This window comes from Pipistrellus kuhlii, unplaced genomic scaffold (genome assembly GCF_014108245.1).
Source record: "Pipistrellus kuhlii isolate mPipKuh1 unplaced genomic scaffold, mPipKuh1.p scaffold_m20_p_6, whole genome shotgun sequence".
NCBI lineage: Eukaryota > Metazoa > Chordata > Mammalia > Chiroptera > Vespertilionidae > Pipistrellus > Pipistrellus kuhlii.
The window spans coordinates 16,252,523-16,276,666 of record NW_023425562.1 but is presented as its reverse complement, the minus strand read 5'-3'; the positions used below and the strand labels follow the sequence as shown (position 1 = coordinate 16,276,666).

The 24,144-nt window shown below is 38.7% G+C and overlaps 1 protein-coding gene across 4 annotated transcripts in view; it reads left to right on the top strand.

Annotated features, from left to right (window-relative positions):
* The window catches only part of DYM (dymeclin), a 233,669-nt gene that overhangs the window by 96,072 nt on the left and 113,453 nt on the right, over nucleotides 1-24,144 (top strand). For all 4 annotated transcript variants that reach the window (XM_036419857.2, XM_036419859.2, XM_036419858.2 and 1 more), the window contains 5 exons: nucleotides 9,257-9,439; nucleotides 11,328-11,506; nucleotides 13,397-13,522; nucleotides 17,089-17,202; nucleotides 18,172-18,266. In XM_036419857.2, the coding sequence (XP_036275750.1) occupies nucleotides 9,257-9,439; nucleotides 11,328-11,506; nucleotides 13,397-13,522; nucleotides 17,089-17,202; nucleotides 18,172-18,266 (697 nt within the window). The remainder of the gene's footprint in view (nucleotides 1-9,256; nucleotides 9,440-11,327; nucleotides 11,507-13,396; nucleotides 13,523-17,088; nucleotides 17,203-18,171; nucleotides 18,267-24,144) is intronic.

Here is a 24,144-nt window from a genome sequence, read left to right as displayed (position 1 = left end):
GAAAGGGATAGAGAGTTAGAAACATCAATGAGAGAGAAACAGCCATCAGCTGCCTCCTGCACAACTCCTACTGGGGATGTGCCCGCAACTAAGGTACATGTCCCTGACCAAAATCAAACCTGGGACCCGTCAGTCCATAAGCTGATGCTCTATCAACTGAGCCAAACTGGTCAGGGCTGTATTATTTATTACATACTTTGGTAAGTGAAGAAAGTAAATAAAGGAACAGATTAAGTTTGTAAGTTGGATCCCTCCAAGGAATATAAAATATGAAAAGATGTAACTCTTTCCCATCAAGGAGTTCCCAGGAAGACTTGTGCGAATCCTTTATAATAAAGAGCTAATATGCTAATTAGACCTAACAGCAGAATGATCTGGGCGACCTTCTGGACGAAGCCAGAGCTACTAGGGCTGGCTAAGGGTACAAGGGCCGAGCCAGGGTGCGAGGGGCTGTGAGGGCCGAGCCCCTTGCACGTATTTCGTGTATGAGGTCTCTAGTGTAACATAAGTCCATTCAAAGTCACACAGTGTTAGGTTAGGGCTAGAGAGGTGTAACCAAAATGCTGTGAGAGCAGAGAGGAGAGAATAGTTATTTTTTGCTTTATATACATGATTTTTATTAGGATTTATTAGGATGAACGGATGTAATTTGGACCTTGAAGGATTTTCCAAGTAAGGAAGAAAGTAAAAAAGAGAAATGAAATAAAATTTTAAAAAGGGAGGAAGTGGAATGGCATCTTTGGTTGACTTGCAGTACTTTTAAAAAATCCATAAACCGGTGGTCAGTTCTGTTTATTGATAGATTTCTAAATGTGTCTTCCTTCAAGGATGATCATGAATTTAGGCAACATTCTCCTTTCCCTCCAATTTATTGCAGTTTATTTACTTACTAGAGGCCTGGTCCACAATTTTCGTGTACAGGGTGTGTGTGTCCCTCAGGCAAGCCTGCACCCTCTTCAATCTGGGACCCCTCAAAGGATGTCTGACTGCCTGTTTAGGCCCGATCCCCATTGGGCCTAAACGGGCAGTCATACATCCCTCTCATAGTGCAGGACTGCTGGCTCCCAACTGCTCACCTGCCTACCTTCCTCATTGCCCCTAACCGCTTCTGCCTGCCAGTCTATTCACCCTCTAACCAACCCCCTGCCAGCCTGATTGATGCCTAATTGCCCCCCTGCCAGCTCAATTGCTCCTGACTGCCCTTCCTTGCTGGCCATCTTCAGGCGGAGATTAAGAGAGAAACAGCCATCTGGGCGACCCTCTGGACGAAGCCAGAGCTGCTAGGGCTGGCTAAGGGTACGAGGGCCGAGCCAGGCTGCAAGGGGCTGTGAGGGCCGAGCCCCTTGCACGTATTTCGTGTATGAGGTCTCTAGTGTAACATAAGTTCATTCAAAGTCACACAGTGTTAGGTTAGGGCTAGAGAGGTGTAACCAAAATGCTGTGAGAGCAGAGAGGAGAGAATAGTTATTTTTTGCTTTATATACATGATTTTTATTAGGATGTATTAGGATGAATGAATGTAATTTGGACCTTGAAGGATTTTAGGCGACATTCTCCTTTCCCTCCAATTTATTGCAGTTTATTTACTTATTAGAGGCCTGGTCCACAATTTTCATGCACAGGGTGTATGCATCCCTCAGGCAAGCCTGCACCCTCTTCAAACTGGGACCCCATGGGGGCAGCTATATTGTGTGTTGGAGTGACAGTCATTCTGCAAACTATTTTTTTAATAGGTTAGAGGCCTGGTGCTAGGGCAGGCCAGGGTGGGGGGAAGCTTGGCTTCCTCCATCGCTGAGGGCAACCCAAACCTCCTGCTTGCTTCAGCTCAGGGGCCGGTTCGGTTAATTTGCATACTTGCCCCTGATTGGCTTGTGGGCATAGCAGAGGTATGGTCAATTTGCATGTTTCTTTTTTATTAGATAGGATTTGTCTCTGTTTCATGTCCGTGGATAGGACACTGTTATCTTTGGGTTTGTCAGTGGCTAATTCAGTTTCTTGCATTTTGCCCAGTTTGTTGCAGGCCCTTACTAAATTATGAATTGAATGTATATAAGAACACAGGCAATCGGTATATCTTTGGAGACAGTAATTTTCCTTTGTGGCTGGAATATAGGTTGGTTGGGACCATTGAAAGGAATCAACTTCAGAGAAGTTAAGTGATCATTGGACAAATGATTTTTTCATGCAGATGATCTAACTGATAATGGAATCATTCTATATATATATATATATTTTTTTTTTAAACCATTCACATACAGAGTATGTGTTTATTTTATTTTTTTAATATATATTTTATTGATTTTTCACAGAGAGAAATTGAGAGGGATAGAGAGTTAGAAACGTCGATGAGAGAGAAACATTGACCAGCTGCCTCTTGCACACCCCCTATTGGGGATGTGCCCACAACCAAGGTACATGCCCTTGACTGGAATTGAACCCGGGACCTTTCAGTCCACAGGCTGACCCTCTATCCACTGAGACAAACCAGTCTCGGCCTCATAATATATTTTGATTGTTAGTGTAAATACTTATTGTGATATTGTACTATAGTTTTGTATTCATGATACAATTAGAGGAAACTGCATATAAGGTACATGAGATCTTTATTACTTTTTTTATTTTATATTTTATTGATTTTGTACAGAGAGGAAGGGAGAGAGATAGTTAGAAACAGCGATGAGAGAGAGTCATCGATCAGCTGCCTCTTGCACACCCCCTACTGGGGATATGCCCGCAACCATGGTACATGCCCTTGACCGGAATCGAACCCGGGACCTTTCAGTCCCCAAGCCGACGCTCTATCCATTGAGCCAAACCGGTTTCAGCCTTTATTACTTTTTATAAGAGCATATTAATCTACAATTATCTTTAAAAAATTCTTAGTTATGATGGGCAAAGAATTTTTTAAACTTCTTTGTTTAAATAGTTTCTAACCAAGCAATAATGTTCCGAAACTTTATAACACATAACTGTTTTATTTAGGATATTGGTTTGGCTTTTCATAGAGAACAGACACCAGTGGCTTAAACGAGGTAGAAGGTTTATATTTTCTTACATAAAAGTCTAAAGCTGGGCCAGGGGTATGGTAGGTTTGCTTCCCGAGTTCCTCCTGTCTTGTTTTGTCATTCCCTTGGGTGCTGTCCTATCCACAAAGCAGAATATATCTCCCTACTACTATGCTGCGGTTTGAGCCAATGGGAGGGGTGAAGACATGAAGAGAAAGCATCCTTTTTTTACGGTTATAATTGAAAATTTGCATATGCTACTCTCAGGCACATCTCATTAGTTAGAATTTGGTCATGTGGCCATATTTTGCTGTGAGAAAGACTGGGAATTGCAGTGGTGCCCAGCTTTAAGCCCCAGGGCATTTATTAATAAAAAGGAACAAAGGGAGGAGCATGGTATTGGAACCAGGTAACTGACTCTGCCACACTGTTTGCCCTGTAATGCATGTTTAATATCTGTATTGTGATATTAAACTTATTATTTTACCACACTTACGTAGAAAAAGCACCAGTTTAAAGAGTTAGGTTTATTAATTGGATCATTAAAGTCACATTGTAGTTGTTTGAATGCTCATCTTCCCTTTCTGCTGTTTAGCCTCTTAACTGTGTTGATTGAAATGTCTAGCAGAATTTTTATCCCTGTTTGTAGTAGCTGACCTGCTTTTCCTTAATTCTTTTATGGTGTCAGGTTTGTTACAATATTTTAGGTTCAAATATAAGAATATGACCCACTATAGCTATGGAGGACAGTGTAGAGTATCATTTATTTTTTTATAGTTTTGACTAGAGGCTCAGTGCATGAAATTTGTACACGAGGTGGGGGGTTGTCCCTCAGCCCAGCCTGCACCCTCTTCAATCTGGGACCCCTCTCACAATATGGGACTGCTGGCTCCTAACCACTCACCTGCCTGCCTGCTTGCCAGCCTGATAGCCCCAAAACTGCTCCCCTGCCGGCCTGATTGACACCTAACTGCTCCCCTGCTGGCATAATCGTCCCTAACTGCCCTCCCCTGCCAGCCCTATTGCCTCCAACTGCCCTCCCCTGCTGGCCTGATAGCCCCCACTGTCTTCCATTGCAGGGCTGAGGGAACTGGGGGACTGAGGCTGGATGAGGCAGGCCTGAGAGGACTGTGCGCCACCATCTTGTGAGGGTGTGACAGGCAATTAGCATATTTCCTCTTTATTGGCTGTGGGTGCCACCATCTTGTGAGGGAGTAATGGTCAGTTAGCATATTCAATCTTTATTAGATAGGATTGTATAATTTGTGTTTCATAATGTAATCATTAGATATAAGAAATCCATTCTAGTTTGGCAAGTATTGTTAGCATGTTTAATAATATGAAAAAAAACAATTTAATTGTCTTAATAAAATAGTGTTTATTTTTAGTTCATTATTTTGTAGAACAAGGGTTCCTTTTTTCCTCAATAATTATTTGTATTGATGCTTTAGTTGTCATATTTTATATCTTCCTCAACTTTTTATTATTAAGGTTAAATAATCTTGACTTGGTACTTAAAAAAATTTGAATCATCAACACCAGATTTATTAATTTTAATACTTTTTAGTTTTTAGTTAAGTGAATTTTATTTTAAGATTTTATTTGGAGGACCTGAGGAATACAATTTAAAAACTTTGGTTACCATCTTTGTTTTTTAGAGCAGAAAAAAATATACTGTAACTTTCCCTTATTTTTCTGGTGGAGAGATTTTATTTTTATTTTTTTCCAACAGGAAAATGCAATTCCACTAAGATTCTTGGGTCACAGATCAGAGGCTTGGATCAGCAAAAAGAAATGAGCCTTTGGAATAACTCTGGTCCAATATTATGGGCCAGTTTAAACTACATTGTAGGCAATGGCAGGCTGCCTCCTTTCTCCCTAAAAGGAAAGGCAACATAGCAATAATATTTACCAGAGAAAGGAAGGAGGGCTATGTTTGTGGGTGGGCTTGGGGATAGCTTCTCAATAAAATGTTATTTTGTCTCGTATTATAAGCAATTTCTCAGCCCTCTTGGAAAAACTGGAGAGAGAAGAAAAAAAAAAAAAAAAAAAAAAAAAGGAGAGTGAAGTTATGCTAAAAGAGAATCAGAATCTTGTTTGTGAAATTTGTCCAGTGGTAGTCAACTCTTATTTCTCCTAGTATGAAGAGGATTGAAAACCCCATTTTGTGATTATTTTTGTTACAGATTGAACTTCCTACTTGTGTTTTTCTTTGCTTATAATCCTGGAATACTCAGTGGTGGATCTGGGGTAGACAGTTACGGAGCTTAACTCTGAGTGGAAGGAATTGACTAGAAGTTTTTTAAAATGAAAATAAACAATAAACCAGTCTCAAGGCAGCATACCTCTCAGGCACCTGTAGGTGCATTTACTTGCATAGATGTGTATATTTAACAATTAGAAAAACTAAAATGGAATGTATTATATATATTTATATTTTGTGATTTGCCTGAGGGTTTTTTTTCCATATTTTACATAATTATGTACTAATTGGATCTGTATTCAATTAATTTTATTTTTCCTTTTTTTTTTTTTTTTTTTTAATCCTCAGGGTTGTTTTATTCATTTTAGAGAGAGGAAGGGTGAGTGAGAGAGAGACATCAATGAGAGAGAAACACGATCATTTGCCTCCTGTTTGCACCAGGACTGGGATTGAACCCGCCCCCAGTATACAGGAGGATGCTCCAACCAACTGGGCCATAACCAGCGAGAGCTATTGTACATTTATTTTTAAGGAACTAAATGAAATTAACATATTCTTATTGCAAAATATTTAACTATACAAATAAAGCAAAAGTCCTTGAATTTCATGCCAGAGGTAATTTCTCTTATCAGTATGATGTACACTTGGTTCTTCCTGTTTTGTTTTTAAATATATTTTTAAAGATTTTTTACAGAGAGGAAGAGAAGGACAGAGAGAAACATCAACGAGAGAGAAACATTGATCAGCTGCCTCCTGCACACCCCTTACTGGGGATGTGCCCGAAACATGCCCATGACTGGAATTGAACCTGGGACCCTTCAGTCCACAGGAGGACGCTCTATCCACTGAGCCAAACTGGTTAGGGAATGTTATTCCTGTTTTTAAAACACACACACAGTATAATTTTAGTGAGTGATTTAAAAATTAACTTCAATTTTTCTGCAATTTTATTCTTTTTAGTTAACTATATACCTTAGTGATATTTCCTGGTTAATACATAAATATCTTCCTCTTTATATTGTATTCCATAATGTGGATTAACTATAGCTCTTGGTGAACAACTCACATTGTTTTCATTATCTGACACTTTTAAACAAGTTGCAGTAACTATTCCTGTACTTGAATCTTTGTGTACCTGTTCAAGTATTCTCTAGTATAAAAAACAAAATTGCTGGGTTGATGAGGATGTGCATTTTTTTTTTTTTTATAAGAACTGCCAAACATCTTCCAAAAATTCTGTACTACTTTGACCTCTCACTATTGGTAGTTTTCTATACCTTTAACAACACTGGGTGTTATAAGTCTTCTAAAATTTTCTGTTCTCATTGTCTTATTAATGAACTCATTTCGTCTTTTTATTGCTTTGGACTTTTATTATCTATTTTTATTTTGGATTGTTAGTTTTCTTATTGATTTGCAGGAAGTCTTTTAAAAAATAAGTATTTTCTGTTTATATGTTACAAATGTTTTCTTTATTTTTGTTTATAATATAATTCATTACAAAGCATTTAATTCTTTTTTTTAAAATATATTTTATTGATTTTCAGAGAGGAAGAGAGAGAGATAGAGAGTTAGAAACATCGATGAGAGAGAATCATCAATCAGCTGCCTCTTGCACACCCCCTACTGGGGATGTGCCCGCAACCAAGGTACATGCCCTTGTCCGGAATCGAACCTGGGACCCTCCAGTCCACAGGCCAACACTCTATCCACTGAGCCAAACTGATTTCGGCAGCATTTAATTCTTAAGTAGTTAAATTTTTATTTTTTATATCTTTTTTAATTTTGTAACTTGCATCAGAAAAAGGCTTTCTCAACTCAAGGTTCATACACATACTTCTATAGTTAAATACTTGAGAGGCTGGCCAATGTTGCTCAGTAGTTGAGCTTTGACCCATGAACCAAGAGGTTGCTAGTTCGATTCCCAGTCAGGGCACATGCCTGGGTTGCAGGCTTGATCCCCCAGTAGGGGGGTGCAGGAGGCAGCCAATGGATGTTTCTCTCTTATCATTAGTGCTTCTATCTCTCCATTCTTCTGCCTTCCTCTCTCTTTAAAAATATCAGTAAAAACATTTCAAAATACATATTGAGGCAATAATTAAATTCTATTGTCCCAAAGACAGTTATAGATTTTTTTTTTACTGATTTAGAATATTATCGGTATCATAAGGTTAATTCTCAAACACATGTAGTGCTGTTCTGATCTTATTTTCACTGAATTATTTGTCTACTCTCTTGTCAATATCGTACTTGTAAATGACTATAGCTTTATAAAAATTTTGCTATTTGACCAGGAGCATTCCTTATTTAGTCCTTCTCAAACATTTTTTTTCTTATGTATTTCCACACCCAGCAGTATTTTATTGACACTGTATTACAAAATATTACATAAATTCCTCTTGATATTTTGATAGTAGTTATACTGAATTTTAGATTAACTTGAGGGAAGTTTTACACTATTGAGTCTTTTTGTCTGGAAATATGTTGTACCATTTTACTAATTCAGGTCTCATATGACCTTTAGTCGAGTTCTGTGGTTGTCTGCTTAAAGGTCTCCCACATTTCTTTTGTGTTTATTCTTGAATATTTTATTGGATTTGTTGCTGTTGTGATTGGACTTGCTAATTATTGCTCATTTATAGAAAGGCTTTTGATTTTTTCATAAGTTGATTTTTTTGGTGTCATAGAATGGTACCAAAATCTATTCTAATACTATCAGTTGAGTCTCTTGATCTTCTAGAACATCTCTGTCCAGTAGAAATATAATGTGAACCATAGATACATACCACATATGTAATTCTAAATTTCCAGAAGTCATATTAAAAAACAGTGAAAACAGAGAAAATTTACTTTAACAATACCCTTTAATGCACTATATCCGAAATATTATCATTTCAACGTGTAATCAATATTTAAAAATTAGTGACAGATTTTTACTTTTTTTAAATTTTTTATTTTTAAGTCTTTGGAACTCCAGTTTAGACTATATAACCACATTTCAAGTTCCCGGAACAGCCCACAGTGGCTAGTGGCTACTGTATTGACTAGTGCACAAACAGATTGCTTGTAAAAAAATTAAGGTTTTTCCTTTTTTTTTTTCTTCTTGTCTTTGTTTTTCTTTCCTTAATATCTTTTGCTTAGTGGTCCAGTAGTACAATATGGATGTTGGTGATATAATGGAATTCTAATTGTTTGACCACTGTGAATTTCTGATTAGGTAGACAAAACAATAAGTTTTTTTCCTTTTCTAGTTGTTAGGAATTCTTTTTCATTAAATTCAGAATAGGTTTTAAGTTTAATTTTAAAAAATTGGCATCTCTTGAGATGATGATCTTTTTTCCCATCTTTTTTAAATGAAGAGAAACAAATTTATAAGTTTTTTATTGAATGGTAAACCATTCTTGCATTTCAGAGACAAAACCTTCTTGACCATGATGTATTTATTCTTTTTAACAAAATTTTCTACAAAATTTTATCTCCTTTTGTTTGATTTAGTTTTAAGTTTTTATATATATAGATGAGAATTACCTGTACTTTGAGGGTTTGTTAGACTTATTTGTTAAAATAGCTGGACGCGTGGTTTGTTTTTAGGCTTAGCTCTTTGAGTCCATTTTTCACTCTTCTAAGATTATTTGCCAATTCAGATTTTTGACTCTTTGGTCAATTTTGATATTTAGTGTTTTCCTGGATATTTTAATATTTTGCTTAGGTTTTCAGATATATGTGTATAAGGTCGTACATGAAATTTTCTTATAAATGTGAATATGTTTGGGTATATAATGAAAATATGGAGAGAGATATTAGAAACTTTATGATGGTTATCTATATGATGGGAAGTGGCAGTGGAATAGGGAATGATACAGTCTTTAAAAACTTTATATCCTTGGGCGATATGGGAATTTTCAAATAATGCATTTGTTTTACTTTCATTATATAAAAAAAAGAATATTATTTCAACCTTTTAAGAATGAAAAAGTATGGATTGTTACACAGAAATATAGTCACTTACCTGTCTCAGCACATCTGACCCGTATGTTTTCTTCTCAAGGTGGACTCTGGACTGTCTTCACCCTGGGCGGCGTGGGCAGCAAAGCGGCCAGCGCACCGGCCCTTGCTTCCCCGCTGGCCAACCAGAGTCTCCTGCTCCTGCTGGTGCTAGCCAACCTGACCGATGCGGCAGATGCACCAAACCCCTACAGACAGGCCATTATGTCCTTCAAGAACACACAAGGTTTGTAGGGGTTTTCTCTGAGCATTCTTTTTAATGAGGAAGGAGGGTGTTGTTAACCCCATATTATTTATTGCCTTATAATTGTGGAGGTGATGGTCCAGTATATTTTCATACTGAGTAATGATGAGAATAGCTTACATTTTCCTGCCTGTTTTCTCAGAAAAGTCAGGTAAATCTTAGATGGGGGCTGTGCTTCCTTATATGTGTTTAAATTTCCATTTCTTTCAGAGATAACCCAGCCAGCAAGTGCTTAATTTGGATCTATCTATCCTACCTGTTAGGGATGAAAATAAACCTAACAAAACTCTAAATGATAGGTTGTTTGACATTTTTCACTCAAAGTCTATTTAGAGTTTTATAGAACTAAAAATTAGAACAGAACTGAGCAATCTTTTTCTGCAAAGGGGCAGATGGCTTTGCATGGCCATGTGGTCTCTGTCACCACCTCTTAACTCTGCCATCACAGCACAAAACAGGCAGAGATAATACATACGTGAGTGTGCATGGCTGCTTCCAATAAAACTTTATTTCCAAACAGGTGGTGGGCTGTTTGTGGGCTGTAGTTTGCCAAACCGTGAGATAGGTAGGGCATAAGTAGAAAGTTATATTTTGAAGTAGTACTCTCTTTTCCAAAGGTTATACTCTGAAAGCAAAATGATATGGTAGGCTAGATTATCGAGAGGTAGCCCAACATTCACATAATAAGATGGGTAAAAAGTCGTGAATTAGATAGGAATTTTTAAGGTCTCTGATGCCCTTTGCCCTGCTTCTTTTCAGAGCTTCTCTAATTTGTTTCTTATAGACAGTGGCTGAGGGTGCCAGTTAGTTGTGGTTTTGCTTATTCTGGCATTATTATTTACAGGGGAATAAGAAGTCTCTAATAATTTGATAGATTAGAAGTGAAATCTCTCATATCTAATAATATTTTCTATGGTCACTTCAGATCTGCGAAGCCTTTCACAGTTTGCTTAATGTCAGTAAGCTTCAGTGGCTTTGTCTGTAACATGAAGATAATATGACTAATAGTATTTGTATAAGTACCAAGCAAGGTAAGGTTTTTAAATGATCAGCTCAGATTTTGCAACAAAGCAAGTGTCCATTTTGTGGTCTCTCTACTATTGTTATTTCTGCTGCTCTGGCCAAATGTTATTATTTGGGCTTGAACCTTCCTGAGATGGTCATCTTTCAGAGACTGTGGCGATACGCTGATTCAGAGCATTGGTTTCAGAGTTAGACTGACCTGGCTTCATAGCCCAGTCTTTATTTGTTAAGTACTCGTCTCTTTATTCATGAAGCAGAGGTTATAAACTCTACAGCTTAAGGTTTTTAATAAGAAGTAAATGAGCATCTGTCATAGTACTGACTCCTTGAATTATTGCTATTATTAAAGAAGCAGTATTATGTCATGAAAACAACAGAAGCTAATTGGTCTGTGTTTTACTCAGGGCTGATGTTGGAAAATTTACTGAATCCCTCTTTGCTTCCTTTCATCCTTTGTAAAACTGGTGAGAGCAATGACATGGTTGTTGTATGGATTAAATAAGGGATGGTGCACCTAACCATTGGAAAGCTGCTTAGATGGTACAGAGAAATAAATTGTCCCAGTGTTTTTTTATTTGTGTGTGTGTGTGTGTACTTATTTTAGTTCAACTCTCAGAAAATTTCAGTTATACAATACAGTGTTATCACCTCTGTAATGTTTTACATTTAGTTACTTTTTAAGTAGAATTTTAAATGTAAATCAAAATTTTGAATCTGAAAGGTAGCAACATGTAAAATGAATGGGAATTGATTGTATACATGAGTGGGTTTTTATTATTTATAAAGGGCACAGTCTAGAAAATACTGATGAAGTATTTAAAAAATTTTTCTGTTTTCTGTATTCCAGATAACAGCCCCTTCCCCTCATCAATCCCACATGCTTTCCAGATTAATTTTAACAGTTTGTACACGACTCTCTGTGAGCAGCAGACGTCTGATCAGGCAACTCTCCTATTGTATACATTGCTCCATCAGAATAGTAATATTAGGACGTACATGTTGGCTCGCACGGATATGGAAAATCTTGTAAGTAATATGCTAAACACTACATCTTTTTGTATGTTATAGAATAATATATTTTGGAGAATAATTTCTTTTCCCCAGAGGGGAAGTGTATTTGCTTGGTTGCTACAAGGTGATGGCTGAGAAAGAACGAGGAGATGTCACCTGATAGGCAAAGGTAGAGCTGGGCAGTGTCGGAGTCAGAGCTCATAGAGATGGCACCACAGAGCAAAGAGGCAGCAGCACCACAGCTTCCCTGTCCGTCAGGTCTTCACCACCGCCCACTGCTGGCACCCAGAGGGATGTCCCCTCTGCACTGGCTTTTACAGGTTGACAGCAGGATTCACGAGGTATTTGGTAGCCGTGTGTGTGTGTGTGTGTGTGTGTGTGTGTGTGTGTGTGTTAAAGATAAAATACTGAGTAGTGTGGGATATTAAAATTCATTTGAAGAGCATATCCTATGTCAAAGTGACAGTGAGGGCAAAGAAACAATGAAAGAACCTATCTCCATACCAACTACATGTGAAAAAGATAGGCTTAAATAGCAAAATCGGTGCAACATTATACTACTTATGTGAGTGAAAACTTATAACGAGAAGGCCTGTTTACTGATGGGTAGGTTATGAGCATAGAGACAATTCTGAGTAAGATGTATTCTAAGGGAAATGATAACAATAAGCAGAAAGCCTGTGACATCACTAGTTCTGGAAAGTTCTGTGGTATAGAGGTTGGTCTATAAGATGACGCAGGGATGACCTGGCCGGTGTGGCTCCATTGGTTGGAGTGTCATCCTGTACACCAAAAGGTGGCGCGTTCGATTCCCCGTCAGGGCATATAGCCAGGTTGTGGTTCGAGCCCCAGTTGGGGCATGTGCGGGAGGCAACCAATTGTTTCTCTCTCTGTCTCTCTCCTTCCCTTTGTCTAAGATCATTTTTTTTTAAATGATGGAGGAGCAGTTGTCTGTATATGATATACACTGAGTGGCCAGATTATTATGATCTCTGAATGCATAATGATCTGGCCACTCAGTGTAAATCCTATATAATAAAAAACTAATAAGCAAATTGTCCCCTCTACCAGGAGTCGACCAGCAAGCAGACCGGCCAACTGCCCATGTCCCCTCCCCCTGGCCAGGCTGGCCAGAACCCATTCATGCACCAGGCCTCTAACATATATATAAATACACATGCGTGCGTGTGCCCGTGTGCACACACACACTCACACACTCACACACACTGAGTGGCCACATTATTATGTGTTCAGAGATCATAATCTGGCCACTCAGTGTACACCGGTGAAAAGTTAAAAGGTTTTGTTTTTACTTGGGAGGGTGGAGTAGAGTTCTTCATATGTTTCTTTGTTTGTTTGTTTTTTGTTTTGTTTTTTACATTTCTTGCATAGATTACTTTGATAATGTCTCATCTGATGTCTCTATCCTTTTGACTTTCTTCTATAGTAAATACCTTATTAAAGCTATGATTAGAAAATGTCATGGGTAGGAAATTTATTGTGCTGATCTGATTTTTGTCAGTTAGCAATTCTTTTATTTTATAGTCTTTGTTATTAGGAAGGTAGTGTTTGACACACTACAGTGTTCCTGAGAATACTTTATTGTGTGTAAGTTCCTAGTAGGCTGGGGGCAGACTTGCCTCTGTTCAGTGTCTGTGCTGACTGTGAGCCTCCATGCTCTCTGCATGCGTCAGCAGACCAATTCGGTGGTGATTTCCTCTGCTGGTGTCTTAGCTATTCACGTGGAAAGGACTTTCGGTCAGAGTCGGTTTGTGTGTCTTTTTCTCTAAAGAAAAATGTAACTATGAAGTTAAGCAAAGGGTAGATAATAAAAGTATAAAAGTTTAAGACATTGGTCTCATAATAAAGTAATAGAAGTAGTAAAGTAAAATTTATATTCCCTAGGTTTTACCAATTCTTGAGATTCTGTATCATGTTGAAGAAAGAAACTCACACCACGTGTACATGGCTCTTATAATATTGTTGATCCTCACAGAAGACGATGGCTTCAATAGATCCATTCACGAAGTGGTAAGCCCCATTATTTTGATTAGAGTTAGAGTTACAGAATCAATATGTCCCTCTATACCTTTCACTGAGGCTTAGCATTTCTTCCTTTTCCTCCTAGTAGCTGTTTCTGACAGAACCTGACTTAGAAACGATCTGTGAACCATTTATCAAATGCTATTTTGTATTGTGTGTTTTTTCCGAATGACTATTAGCGACAATTAAAAATGCTCTCAAAATGGTTTCTTTAGTAATGGAAGCAAATGTTTTTGTTGCCACTGGTTTCATTTTTCTTCTCCATTTTATGTCCATTTTTCAGTTGAGACAGAAATTGTCCAACAGGTTTATCTCCCTGTATACATGAGTGAAAGAATATAGAATAAAGGGAAGAAGACCAATAAATCAGTCATTTTATTTTTTATTTTTTTCTTTTATTTTTTTTAAATATATTTTATTGATTTTTTACAGAGAGGAAGGGAGAGAGATAGAGAGCTAGAAATGTCAATGAGAGAGAAACATCGACCAGTTGCCTCTTGCACACCCCCTATTGGGGATGTGCCCGCAACCAAGGTACATACCCTTGACCGGAATCGAACCTGGGACCTTTCAGTCCGCAGACCGATGCTCTACCACTGAGCCAAACCGGTTTCGGCCATTTTATTTTTTAAAAGACAGTGTAATATGCCCAGCAGGCATGGTTCAGTGCTTGAGCATGGACCTATGAACTAGGAGCTCACAGTTCGATTCTCAGGGCATACGCCCAGGTTTGGGGTTCAATCCCGAGACGGGGGCGTGCAGGAGGCAGCCGATTAATAATTCTCTCTCATCATTAATGTTTCTATCTCTCTATCCCTCTCCCTTCTTCTCTGAAATCAATTATATATATATAAAATTCATGAGAAACAGAAAAAGACAATGTAATATAATTTTAGTCTTTAAATTTTATTCTTGCTGGTGAATTACATTCCCAAACTGATTTTATCTTCTTTTTTGGTATTTTCTTTATAACATTGAAAATGTTTATGTCCATATAAACAGTGTTAAAATATATAGAAGTAGAAGTTTTTTTTTTAATTTTATTTTTCAATTACAGTTGACACAATATTATGTTAGTTTCAGATGTACAACAGTGATTAGACACTTAAATACTTTATGAAGTGATGTCCATGAGAAGCCTAGAGCCCCCTGCACCATACATAGTTGTTATATAATAATACTAGAGGCCCAGTGCACAGATTCATGCACATTGAAAGTAAATTAATTATAAGGTGGCCATTGGGGCTCCTTCGGCCTGGCCAGTGGGGATCGGGCCGAAGCCAGCAGTCCGATATCCCCCCAGGGGTCCCAGCGTGTGAGAGGGCGCTCTGCACAGTTGCCGTCATTCCGAAGCTCCTGTGTTGAACGTCTCCCCCTGGTGGTCAGTGTGTGTCATAGGGCCAGTCAGCTGGTTGCTTAGGCTTTCATATACATAGATTACTGACTATATTCTCTATGTTGTACTTTACATCCTTGTGACTATTTTTGAAACTGGCAGTTTATATGGAAGTACTAGGTTTTCATGAAAAAATAGTGCACCCCGTGTCTACCCATTTTCTCTCTCTTTGATACCCATATTACAAATCTACAGTGAAGCTGTGCCAAGTTAAATTAGAAAACAGTTCTTGCTTACTGAGGCCTGAGGGTGAGCTGCCTGCTCTGAGTAGACAGAAGAGAACACAGGGACATCTGTTCTTGAAGATCTCGGCTATGTGCATTCCTGGCCTTCTCCTGAACACAGCGTGGCACTTTCTGCGGTTGGGAGAGCTCTACTTCTCAAGAGACGCCTTGGTTTTCTTACGTTCACTTTCTGACTGCTAAGCTCTGACTCTTTCTCTCAGGCTTGTCCTATGTGCCATACCTCCTTTTTGTCTACAAATGACAACCTCCTGATTCCGGACTTGGTTTTTTTTTTTTTCTTTTATATTTAAGAAGTAAGGGGGAAGGAGAAGTAAACACATCAGTACAGTTTGGCTGTCTTGTGCTCAAAGTCTCACAATTCAATTTTCTAGTATATACTGTTTAACTCAGAGCATAGCCATGGCTTACCCGAAATTACCAGGTGTACCGGTTAATAATGCGGATTTTGTAATCAAAGAAAACACAATAATTTCAAGAGAAACATCAAAGCGCTTTATTCAAAGTAATGTCCATCGCTGGCTACACGTTTCCCCCATCTTTCAGGTAATTGGCAGAGACCGTCCCAATAGAACTTTTCTTGTTTTGAGGCAAACCATTCAGAGACCCAATTTTCCACTTCTTCGTACATTTTAAAGTGCTGCGCAGAAAGTACATGTGCCATCAATTGGAACAAGTGCTCATCTGAAGGAGCAAGGTCTGGTGAATGTAGTGGGTGGGTTAATACTTTCCAGGCAAGATCTTTTAGCATGTCTTCTTAACCTGATTTTGAAGTGTGTGATGGTGCATCATCATGAAGCAAAATTACTTCACCGTGTCTTCTGGAACATTCTGGTTGTTTTATGATCAAAGCATGTTTAAATTGATTATTTGTTGTTGGTAGTGATCAGTGTTAAACGTTGCACCTGGTTTAAGAAGCTCATAATACACCACACCTTCCTGATCCCACCAAACACAGAGCACTGTTTTTTTCCCAAAGCGATTTGGCCTTGTAGTCGATGTTGATATTTTGTGCATTTGGGATTCTTAAAATAAATCTACTTTTCATCGCCAGCCACAATTCGATGCAAAAAAGACTTTCTTTAGTGCTGTTGAAGCAACATTTTACTGATGACTTTTAGGATTTCCATTTGTCTTTCATTCAGTTGATGAAGCACCCATTTTCCTTCCTTTAAAATCTTTCCCATTGCTTGTAAATGATTGGAAATTGTTTGCCGAGCAACATTTAATCGTTCTGCAAGTTGTTTTTGAGTTTGACACACATCTTCATCCAATAATGCTTGTAATTCTTGGTCTTCAAACTTTTTCTGTTGACCTGGACGTCTTTGTCTTTCACATCAAAATCATCACTTTGAAAGCATTTAAGCCAGCGTTCACAACTACCTTGATATAGAGCATGTTCACCAGAAGCTTCCTGAAGTATACGGAAAACTTTCAGTAGTACTTTTCTTAAAAATAAAGTAATGAATTAAAACTCCCCACAAATGTTCTTTTTTTTAGCATGAAATTTGACATTTTTATGATGTTAAATCATAAACTATCTATGATGCATAAAAATATCTATGATGTTAGCACTTTCAGTACCTTCCACTTACTCCAGATGTACCTGAACCACTCCACTGTGAGTGGTTTTGTCCCCAGGGGACATTGGCAATGGCTGGAATAAGTAGAAGGTGCAGAAGTTGGCTAGCTGAACCCTAATTCTGCTAACGTATTCATATTGACATATGAAGTTTTGAAGCTTGCTGCAATATAACAAAATAACATATATATCAAATCGCATATATATCAACATACGTGTAACTCCATCTAGTGAAAAAAATCCGCATTATTAACCGGTACACCTGGTATATAGGCATGGATAGTCCTGTTCCCTAAGTCAACCTTGTTAACTTATCTTTAATTCTCCATTACAGATATTAAAAAATATTACTTGGTATTCAGAACGGGTTTTAACAGAAATTTCCCTGGGGAGTCTCCTAATACTGGTCGTAATAAGAACCATTCAGTACAACATGACAAGGACAAGAGTAAGTATAATATTCTAAGCTGCTTTATTCTCTATATGCATATAGTGCAATTAAGACTATACAGTAGTTGAAGGCACTCTGAATATTGAGAGTGCCGATGTTCTCATGAAGTACAGTAGAAAAATACAGATCAGCATATAGTCACTGTATTACATGATCCAAAGGTACTATATATAGCATCTGTTTCTTAATATTTAATAGCCTGCATGATTAGAGACATTTTACATGAGATCGAAAACAAGCAGTAGAGCACATTTAAATAAGAGATGCTGTACATCTTTGCTGGACCATTAAAACTGATTTGCCTTTTAAAAGCAACAGCAAACTAAGAAGATAGGAGTAGAAGAAAAATGAATTCAGTTGGGGAGACAATAGAAAAAAGAACACTTTCAAAGAGTAAAGGGAAAATTTCAACTGGATTGTATTTGCAGTATCTGGGGGCAAATTTCAGTTCTGGTCAATAGACTAGCCATATACAGAATTCATAACTCAGAGACATGGTCAAGTTTTACTGACCTGTTTTCAATTATTTCCTCTGTGAGGCTAACGTAGATACATGTTCAGAATCTTCCATCTGAAACTCTAGGAGCCAGATGTGTGTGAGAATGGAGAACGTTTTGATTTTAGAAAGATAACTATAGAGCAGATGCTTACTATATGCAGCCATTAGGTTCTGGAGCAGCACACTGTAATTAAACATTAATATTTCTGCAGTGGAGTACTTCGGAATTCACCAGGGCAGGGCAAGGAGGACCACAAAAGAGCATCAGGCTCCTTTGCCAGATGCTGCCTCCAAAGGCGTGGTGAAAGCACTTTGAAACTTTTAGTGCTTTGTCGGTTTTTGGAATTAGGGAAAAGGGATTGTGGACCTGAGCTTTCAACAATCAATGAAAGTCGAGTTTACATTTGCTTCTAATTAGCCTTGCTTACAATGCCGAAGAATGTTTTCAACTTGCTGTTTTCTGACAGGACAAGTACCTTCACACAAATTGTTTGGCAGCTTTAGCAAATATGTCAGCCCAGTTCCGTTCTCTCCATCAGTATGCTGCCCAGAGGATCATCAGGTAAATATGAGCTTTAAAAGAAATCCTGGTTTTGGTTTTCTGCCTGTGCTATGGAAAAGGATAGGATGATGTTCCCTTTTTTAAATGTTATCTGCAAGAGTATCAAATTTTCACACTTAATTTTTATCATTTCTTTGGTTGAAAATACCTTGTTCTCCTCTGTTACTAACCTAACTTTTCAATCAGAATTAATTGTATTTACTTTCAACCATTTTATAAACCTGGTTTTAAACTTTGTATATTAGCTTTTTAATATACAAATATTAAATATGTATTTTTATTGATTTCAGAGAGGAAGGGAGAGGGAGAGAGATAGAGCCATCAATGATGAGAGAGAATCATTGATCAGCTGCCTCCTTCACTCCCCATATAGGGAAGGAGCCTGCAACCCAGGCACGTGCACTTGACTGGAATTGAACCTGGGACCCTTCAGTCCACAGGCCAACGCTCTCTCCACTGAGCCAGACTAGCTATGGATATATTACCTTTTTAAGAAACACGGGTATATTTCTTAGTAATGCAAACTACATTTTCATTAACATATTTGTTGAGCTTTTTATAGAGCATCACACTTTCTTTTTGAGGAGTTACCTCTGTGTTTGTCTTGTAGAATTCTTTTTATATCATATTGGTAAACCATATAGTTTTTATTGCCATATAGTTTCTTTTTATAGCATATTTCCTATTGCTGCCACAAAGTAGTGACTTAAAACAACACAAATTTGTTATATCATTCTGTGGTTTAGAAGTTCAGCACAGGTTCACTGGGCTAAAATCAAGATGTCAGTAGGGCTGCAACCCTTTGTGGTTGCTCTAGAGGAGAATGTTTCCTCGCCTTTTCCAGCTGCTGGAAGCTGCCCACATTTTTTGGCTCGTGACCCCTTCCGCCATCTGCAAAACCTCAACAGGAGGTTGTTGAGTCCTCCTCATGTCTTCTCTCCCGCTTTGAGGATACTTGTTATTGCCTTGGGCCCTACCCAAATCATCCCGGATAACCTACCCTTCTCAAGGTCTTAACTGAATCATAACTGCTAAGCTCCTTTGGCACGTAAGGTAATATACTCACAGGTTCAGGGCTAGACTGTGGATATTTGGCCTGTTCAGTATGAAAATGCCAGATGAACTGCTTTAGAACTTAAATTCTTATAAAATATATGAAGCAAGGTTAAATAAAAATTTTCTAGCTATGAGAGTTGGGGAAAAATGCAAATAAAGCACTGTGCCCAGTTTTCCGTGTGTGATGAGTAAAGTGGAAAACCCATCATTTTGGAGAAATTAAAGCCCTAATTTAGATTTGGGAATATTTTGATTACGTTTAGCATCAGTAAGGAGTAGCGCTTCAACTTTATTTTAATGGAGTTGTGTTTAGTTATAAAATTTGCTGCCCTCAAGTAGCTGGTATTTGAGTAGTGGAGATATGATAAGCACCAACATATTTATAGACAGACTATCGTAAATATTAGAATGAAAGAGAAGTTCCTGTGGGGAGTGGTTGTTCAGGGAATAGAGAGATCACATCTCATTGAGAAATCAGGCAAGGTAAACCGAGAGAGATGGCCTGAGAGAGGAAAGCACCAACCACAGCAAACCAAACCAAAGCCCAAGGGGTGTGGGGACACAGCATGGTTTATATTTAGAAAATAATCCATCCCATTCAACCTATACAGGGACTATGGGAGAGAAATCTCAAAGAACCAGCTGAGGCCTTCGCAGTCAGATCACAGTTTAGGATAATGAAAGCAATAGAGAGGAAAGATTTTTATTAACAACAGAATAAGAAAATGTGAATGAGTGAATTGTAAATAATTTAAAAGAATAATTTAGAGTCATCACTTGCAGCATAGACGGTGTTAGCATGCCCTGCTGGGCACAGAGGGACGTGCGGTTCTGTGAGGGGCCCTGTGCTGCCAGCACTGGTCCCTGGGCGCAGAGGCACAGAGTGAGGACCAGAGCGTCCGCATCACTTCCTGTTAGGAAGGCAGTGTCTCCCAGCTTCACACCCTGAATCAGATCTTCATTCTAACGGAATCCCCACATGATTTGGGTATTAAAGTTTGGAAAGCACTTTGAATTTGGGCCTGGAAATCGAGATTTATCTCTTAGAAAACACTTGTCTCAAATTGGAAATGAGGCCCAGCATTTTTGCTTCATGAGGAAACTCATTCTGTACTAAATGTTTGTGTTTGGGGTACATAATTGTAAAGTCTGCTAAGGACTGGATGCATAACAAACACTGTTCAGATGCACAGATGTATCATAGCAGTAAACCCAATCCACCAGATGCTCCAGTGACTCCTTCAAGTGAGAAGTCATCAGTTTCCATAGACATTTTCTAAATTCTCTTTCAGCAAGAGACTGTACAGTTTTGTATCTGCCAGTTGCAACACTTAGAAGAGCCAATATTTCATGTGATCTTTACCAAAATGCAAAATAGTAACATGCTTCATTGCTGAGAAAATAGGATGTGAATAAAGCTTTAAAAAACCTTTTTAGCTGGATATAAATGTAAGGAATGATTTCATATGGCGTCTAAGCTACTGTTTTATATTTAATGACAACATGTCTTCTACAAATTTGGTATTCTAGAAAAATCACGAACATGTTTTAGGTTTTACTCATCTATGAAGACTCAGAATATGCTAGAAGCGTGGGTATTTAATATCATTATTTGGGATGAGGCTTATTAATTCAGTGAAAAACATTTATAAAAAGTAGGCTGTATGTGAGGGATTGCTGTGGGTTACAAGAATGTCATTACTCCCTGTTCCTAAGACTTCTCCTCTTGTTTTGTTCCCCCACTGGCTGCTTCCTTCAGCTTCTTCCTCACATTTGGCTTAACAGATACTTTCTCTAACCTCTCATCCTAAATTGCTTTTTTTCCTCTGCTCATTTTCCCCCATTTATGCCTGTGGCTTCGCCTCTGTGCACTTGTATGACATAATCCTGATCTTCCGCTCTGTCTCCAGAGGCAGGCAGTAGAGTAGAGTGGTTCAGAGCATAGACTGAGTTTGGATGCCAGCTCCAAAACCTGTGAGCTGTGGAATCCTAGAGAAGTTCTTTAACTTCTCCAGGTAGCAGTTTCCCCATCTGTAAGTTTGGTGACAGCAGTTACTGTCTTATCTCAGTGGATGTGGTGAGGATTAAGTGAGTTAGTACTTGTAAAGGGCCTGAGACATAGCATGCACTGTAACTGTTTGCTAGCTGAACCCTAACTCTACTAACCTCACTACCTAGATATCCCTCACTTACCTCAGACTTTTATTCTGTTTAAAACTATACTTATTTTTTAAACATGTTCTTCCTTTTAAATTTCCTATCCTAAGTAATGCCTCTCAGTGCAACCACCTAAATTGCCAAACCAGAAGCCCCTAATTTCCTACCATTTCTCCCTTCCCCTCAAATGCTATGTCCAGGAATCCTGTCTAAGTCTACCATTATAATTTGCTTTAATACTCTCTCTTCCGTCTCCACTGTTGCTGTCTTGGGTCACGTGTTCATGATGGTCACCAAAACAGTGTCATTTGTCTGATGGTCCTTTTGCCTCCATACCTGTCCCTCCACAGTTGACCTCCACACTACTGCATTCTTTTGAAAAGCATGTCTGATCTTACTGCTCCCTATGCTTATTTCCTCCTCTCTATTCTCTTTTATCATTAAATGGCTTCCTTTTGCTGACAGGTTAAATTTAACCTCCTTAAACAGAAGCTCTCCACTGTGGGTGATTCTGTCCCCAGGGGACATTGTCAATGTCTGGAGTAAGTTTTTTATGTATTGTTTTTGCTGTTATTGCTATAATAAGGGAGGAGGTTGCTACTGACATCTAGTGGGTTGAAGCCAGGGATGTTGTTAAACATCTTATAATATACAGGACAACAGATATCACCAAAATGTCACTAGTGCTGAGGCTGAGGAACCTTGCCTGAGAGCGCCTTTGCTCTTTATCTTCAGTTACTACTTCTACTCACTGCTCTGTCCTTACTGAGTGGGTACAGTTCCCTGCTCTGCACAGCTGCACTCCTGTGGCTGCATAAATGTGGTCTGGAATTAGAAAAAAGCTGAGCCAGTTTCTGGTATCACTTCTTCTTTCTGTAGGGTTTCCCCCTCCAGTTTCCTCCTCTCTATTCTCTTTTACCTTGAACCTGCAATGGTCACGTCCCCGACTCTGCCCCACCCCACCCACCCCCAGCTCCTGGACCTGCTCACTTTAGACCCAGCTGCTGCCAGCACAGTCACTTCCTCTTCATATCAGAAAGAGAAAGAACCCAGCAGCCCTCTTCATCTCTTTGTAGCAAGCAGTCCCTGGGTCTCATTCCAGCCCAGGGCTAGTTCCTGGGACCGGAGCAGGGGAGCAGACCAGGAAAGGAGAAAGTCACATCTTAGAGAATGCGACCTGGCTTCTCTCAGAGGCGGGTGTGGGAGAGAGAGAACTCCAGAATCTTGACTTTGTGGCATACCAGCCTGGCCTGAAGGTTTAAGTCTTGTTGTTTAAGCAATATAGTAATTATTGGAGGTGAAAGACTTGTCTTATATAATTATTTGCATTACTTACAGAGAGAGCTCTCAGACACTAAATAGACTTTTTATTTTGTTAATCCTCACCTTAGGATATTTTTTCCATTGAATTTTAGAGGGCATGGAAGGGAGAAGGAGAGACACAGAGAGAAACACCAGATGTGAGAGAGAGAGAGACATCGATCGGTTGCCTCCCGAGATTGAGCCTGCAACCAAGATAGGTGCCCCTGACTGGAATCAAACCCAAGACCCTTCAGTCTGAGGGCTGATGCACTAAGCACTGAGAAAAACGGGTTAGGGTCACAATAGGCTTCCAATAAATATCTAATGACTTATTCTTAGAAGACAAGCTGGCATCTGGGATTTTAAGCTTAGTTCTGAGACTTCTCATAAGCTGATTCGACTCTGGTCACCTTTTGCAGATACCTGATGCTTTTTGAAGCTAGAGAAGTTGATGACATTGTAAGATGTTATTGAAAGCTTCCTGGTTTTTCAAACCTCAAGAATAAAATTATATAAAACATAGATTTTAATGAAACTTTTCATAAATATAGTATGGTTTTTTGTAAAACCCAATATGTAATTTAAGAATTTAAAACTTATCCATTCCATGATTTATGCTTTCACCTATTCTCGCATGAACAGCCACCAGTGGTGAAGACATGCTCTTAGATTTTAACCAGGTTCAGTGCTGTGCACCTGCTCTGTCTTGCCCCAGGCCGGCAGTTCCTATGAGCTGCCCTGTTTGGCTCTGCACAGGGAATGACACACGTTAGTCACCCAGTATTTTCCCTAGAACTACAGAAACACAAGTTGTTTCTCTCTGGGTGGTTAGCTCCTCTGTTTTGGACAAATGTCACCCATGGAATCAAAGAAAGACAATTTTTGTTGTTGTGGTTGTTAAATATATTTTTTATTGATTTCAGAGAGGACAGGAGAGAGAGAGAAACCTCAGTGATGAGAGAGAATCACTGATAACTGCCTCCTGCACGCCCCCCACTGGGGATCAAGCCTGCAACCCAGGCATGTGCCCTAACTGGGAATTGAACCGTGATCTCCTGGTTCATGGGTAGATGCTCAACCAGTGAGCAATGGCTTTGCAGTGTAAATACTTCTTTTAAACTGGTTTTACAATGTAGGCACTTCTATTAAATGTATATGATTTATTTTCAAAGGTAGCATTAACCTGTTCTTGCTGGATGCACAGGCAGTCAGGAAGTTCCAGTTTCCCTTTGGTCCTTGCTGGTCCTTGTTTGATCTTGGCATAGCAGGAGCCAAGAAAGGAAGGAGGGATGTTTTGCCTTAAAAAATCTGGCTTCCTCACTTCCTAGTCAGTGATACTTTGACAGTAACTGAATTTTTCAGA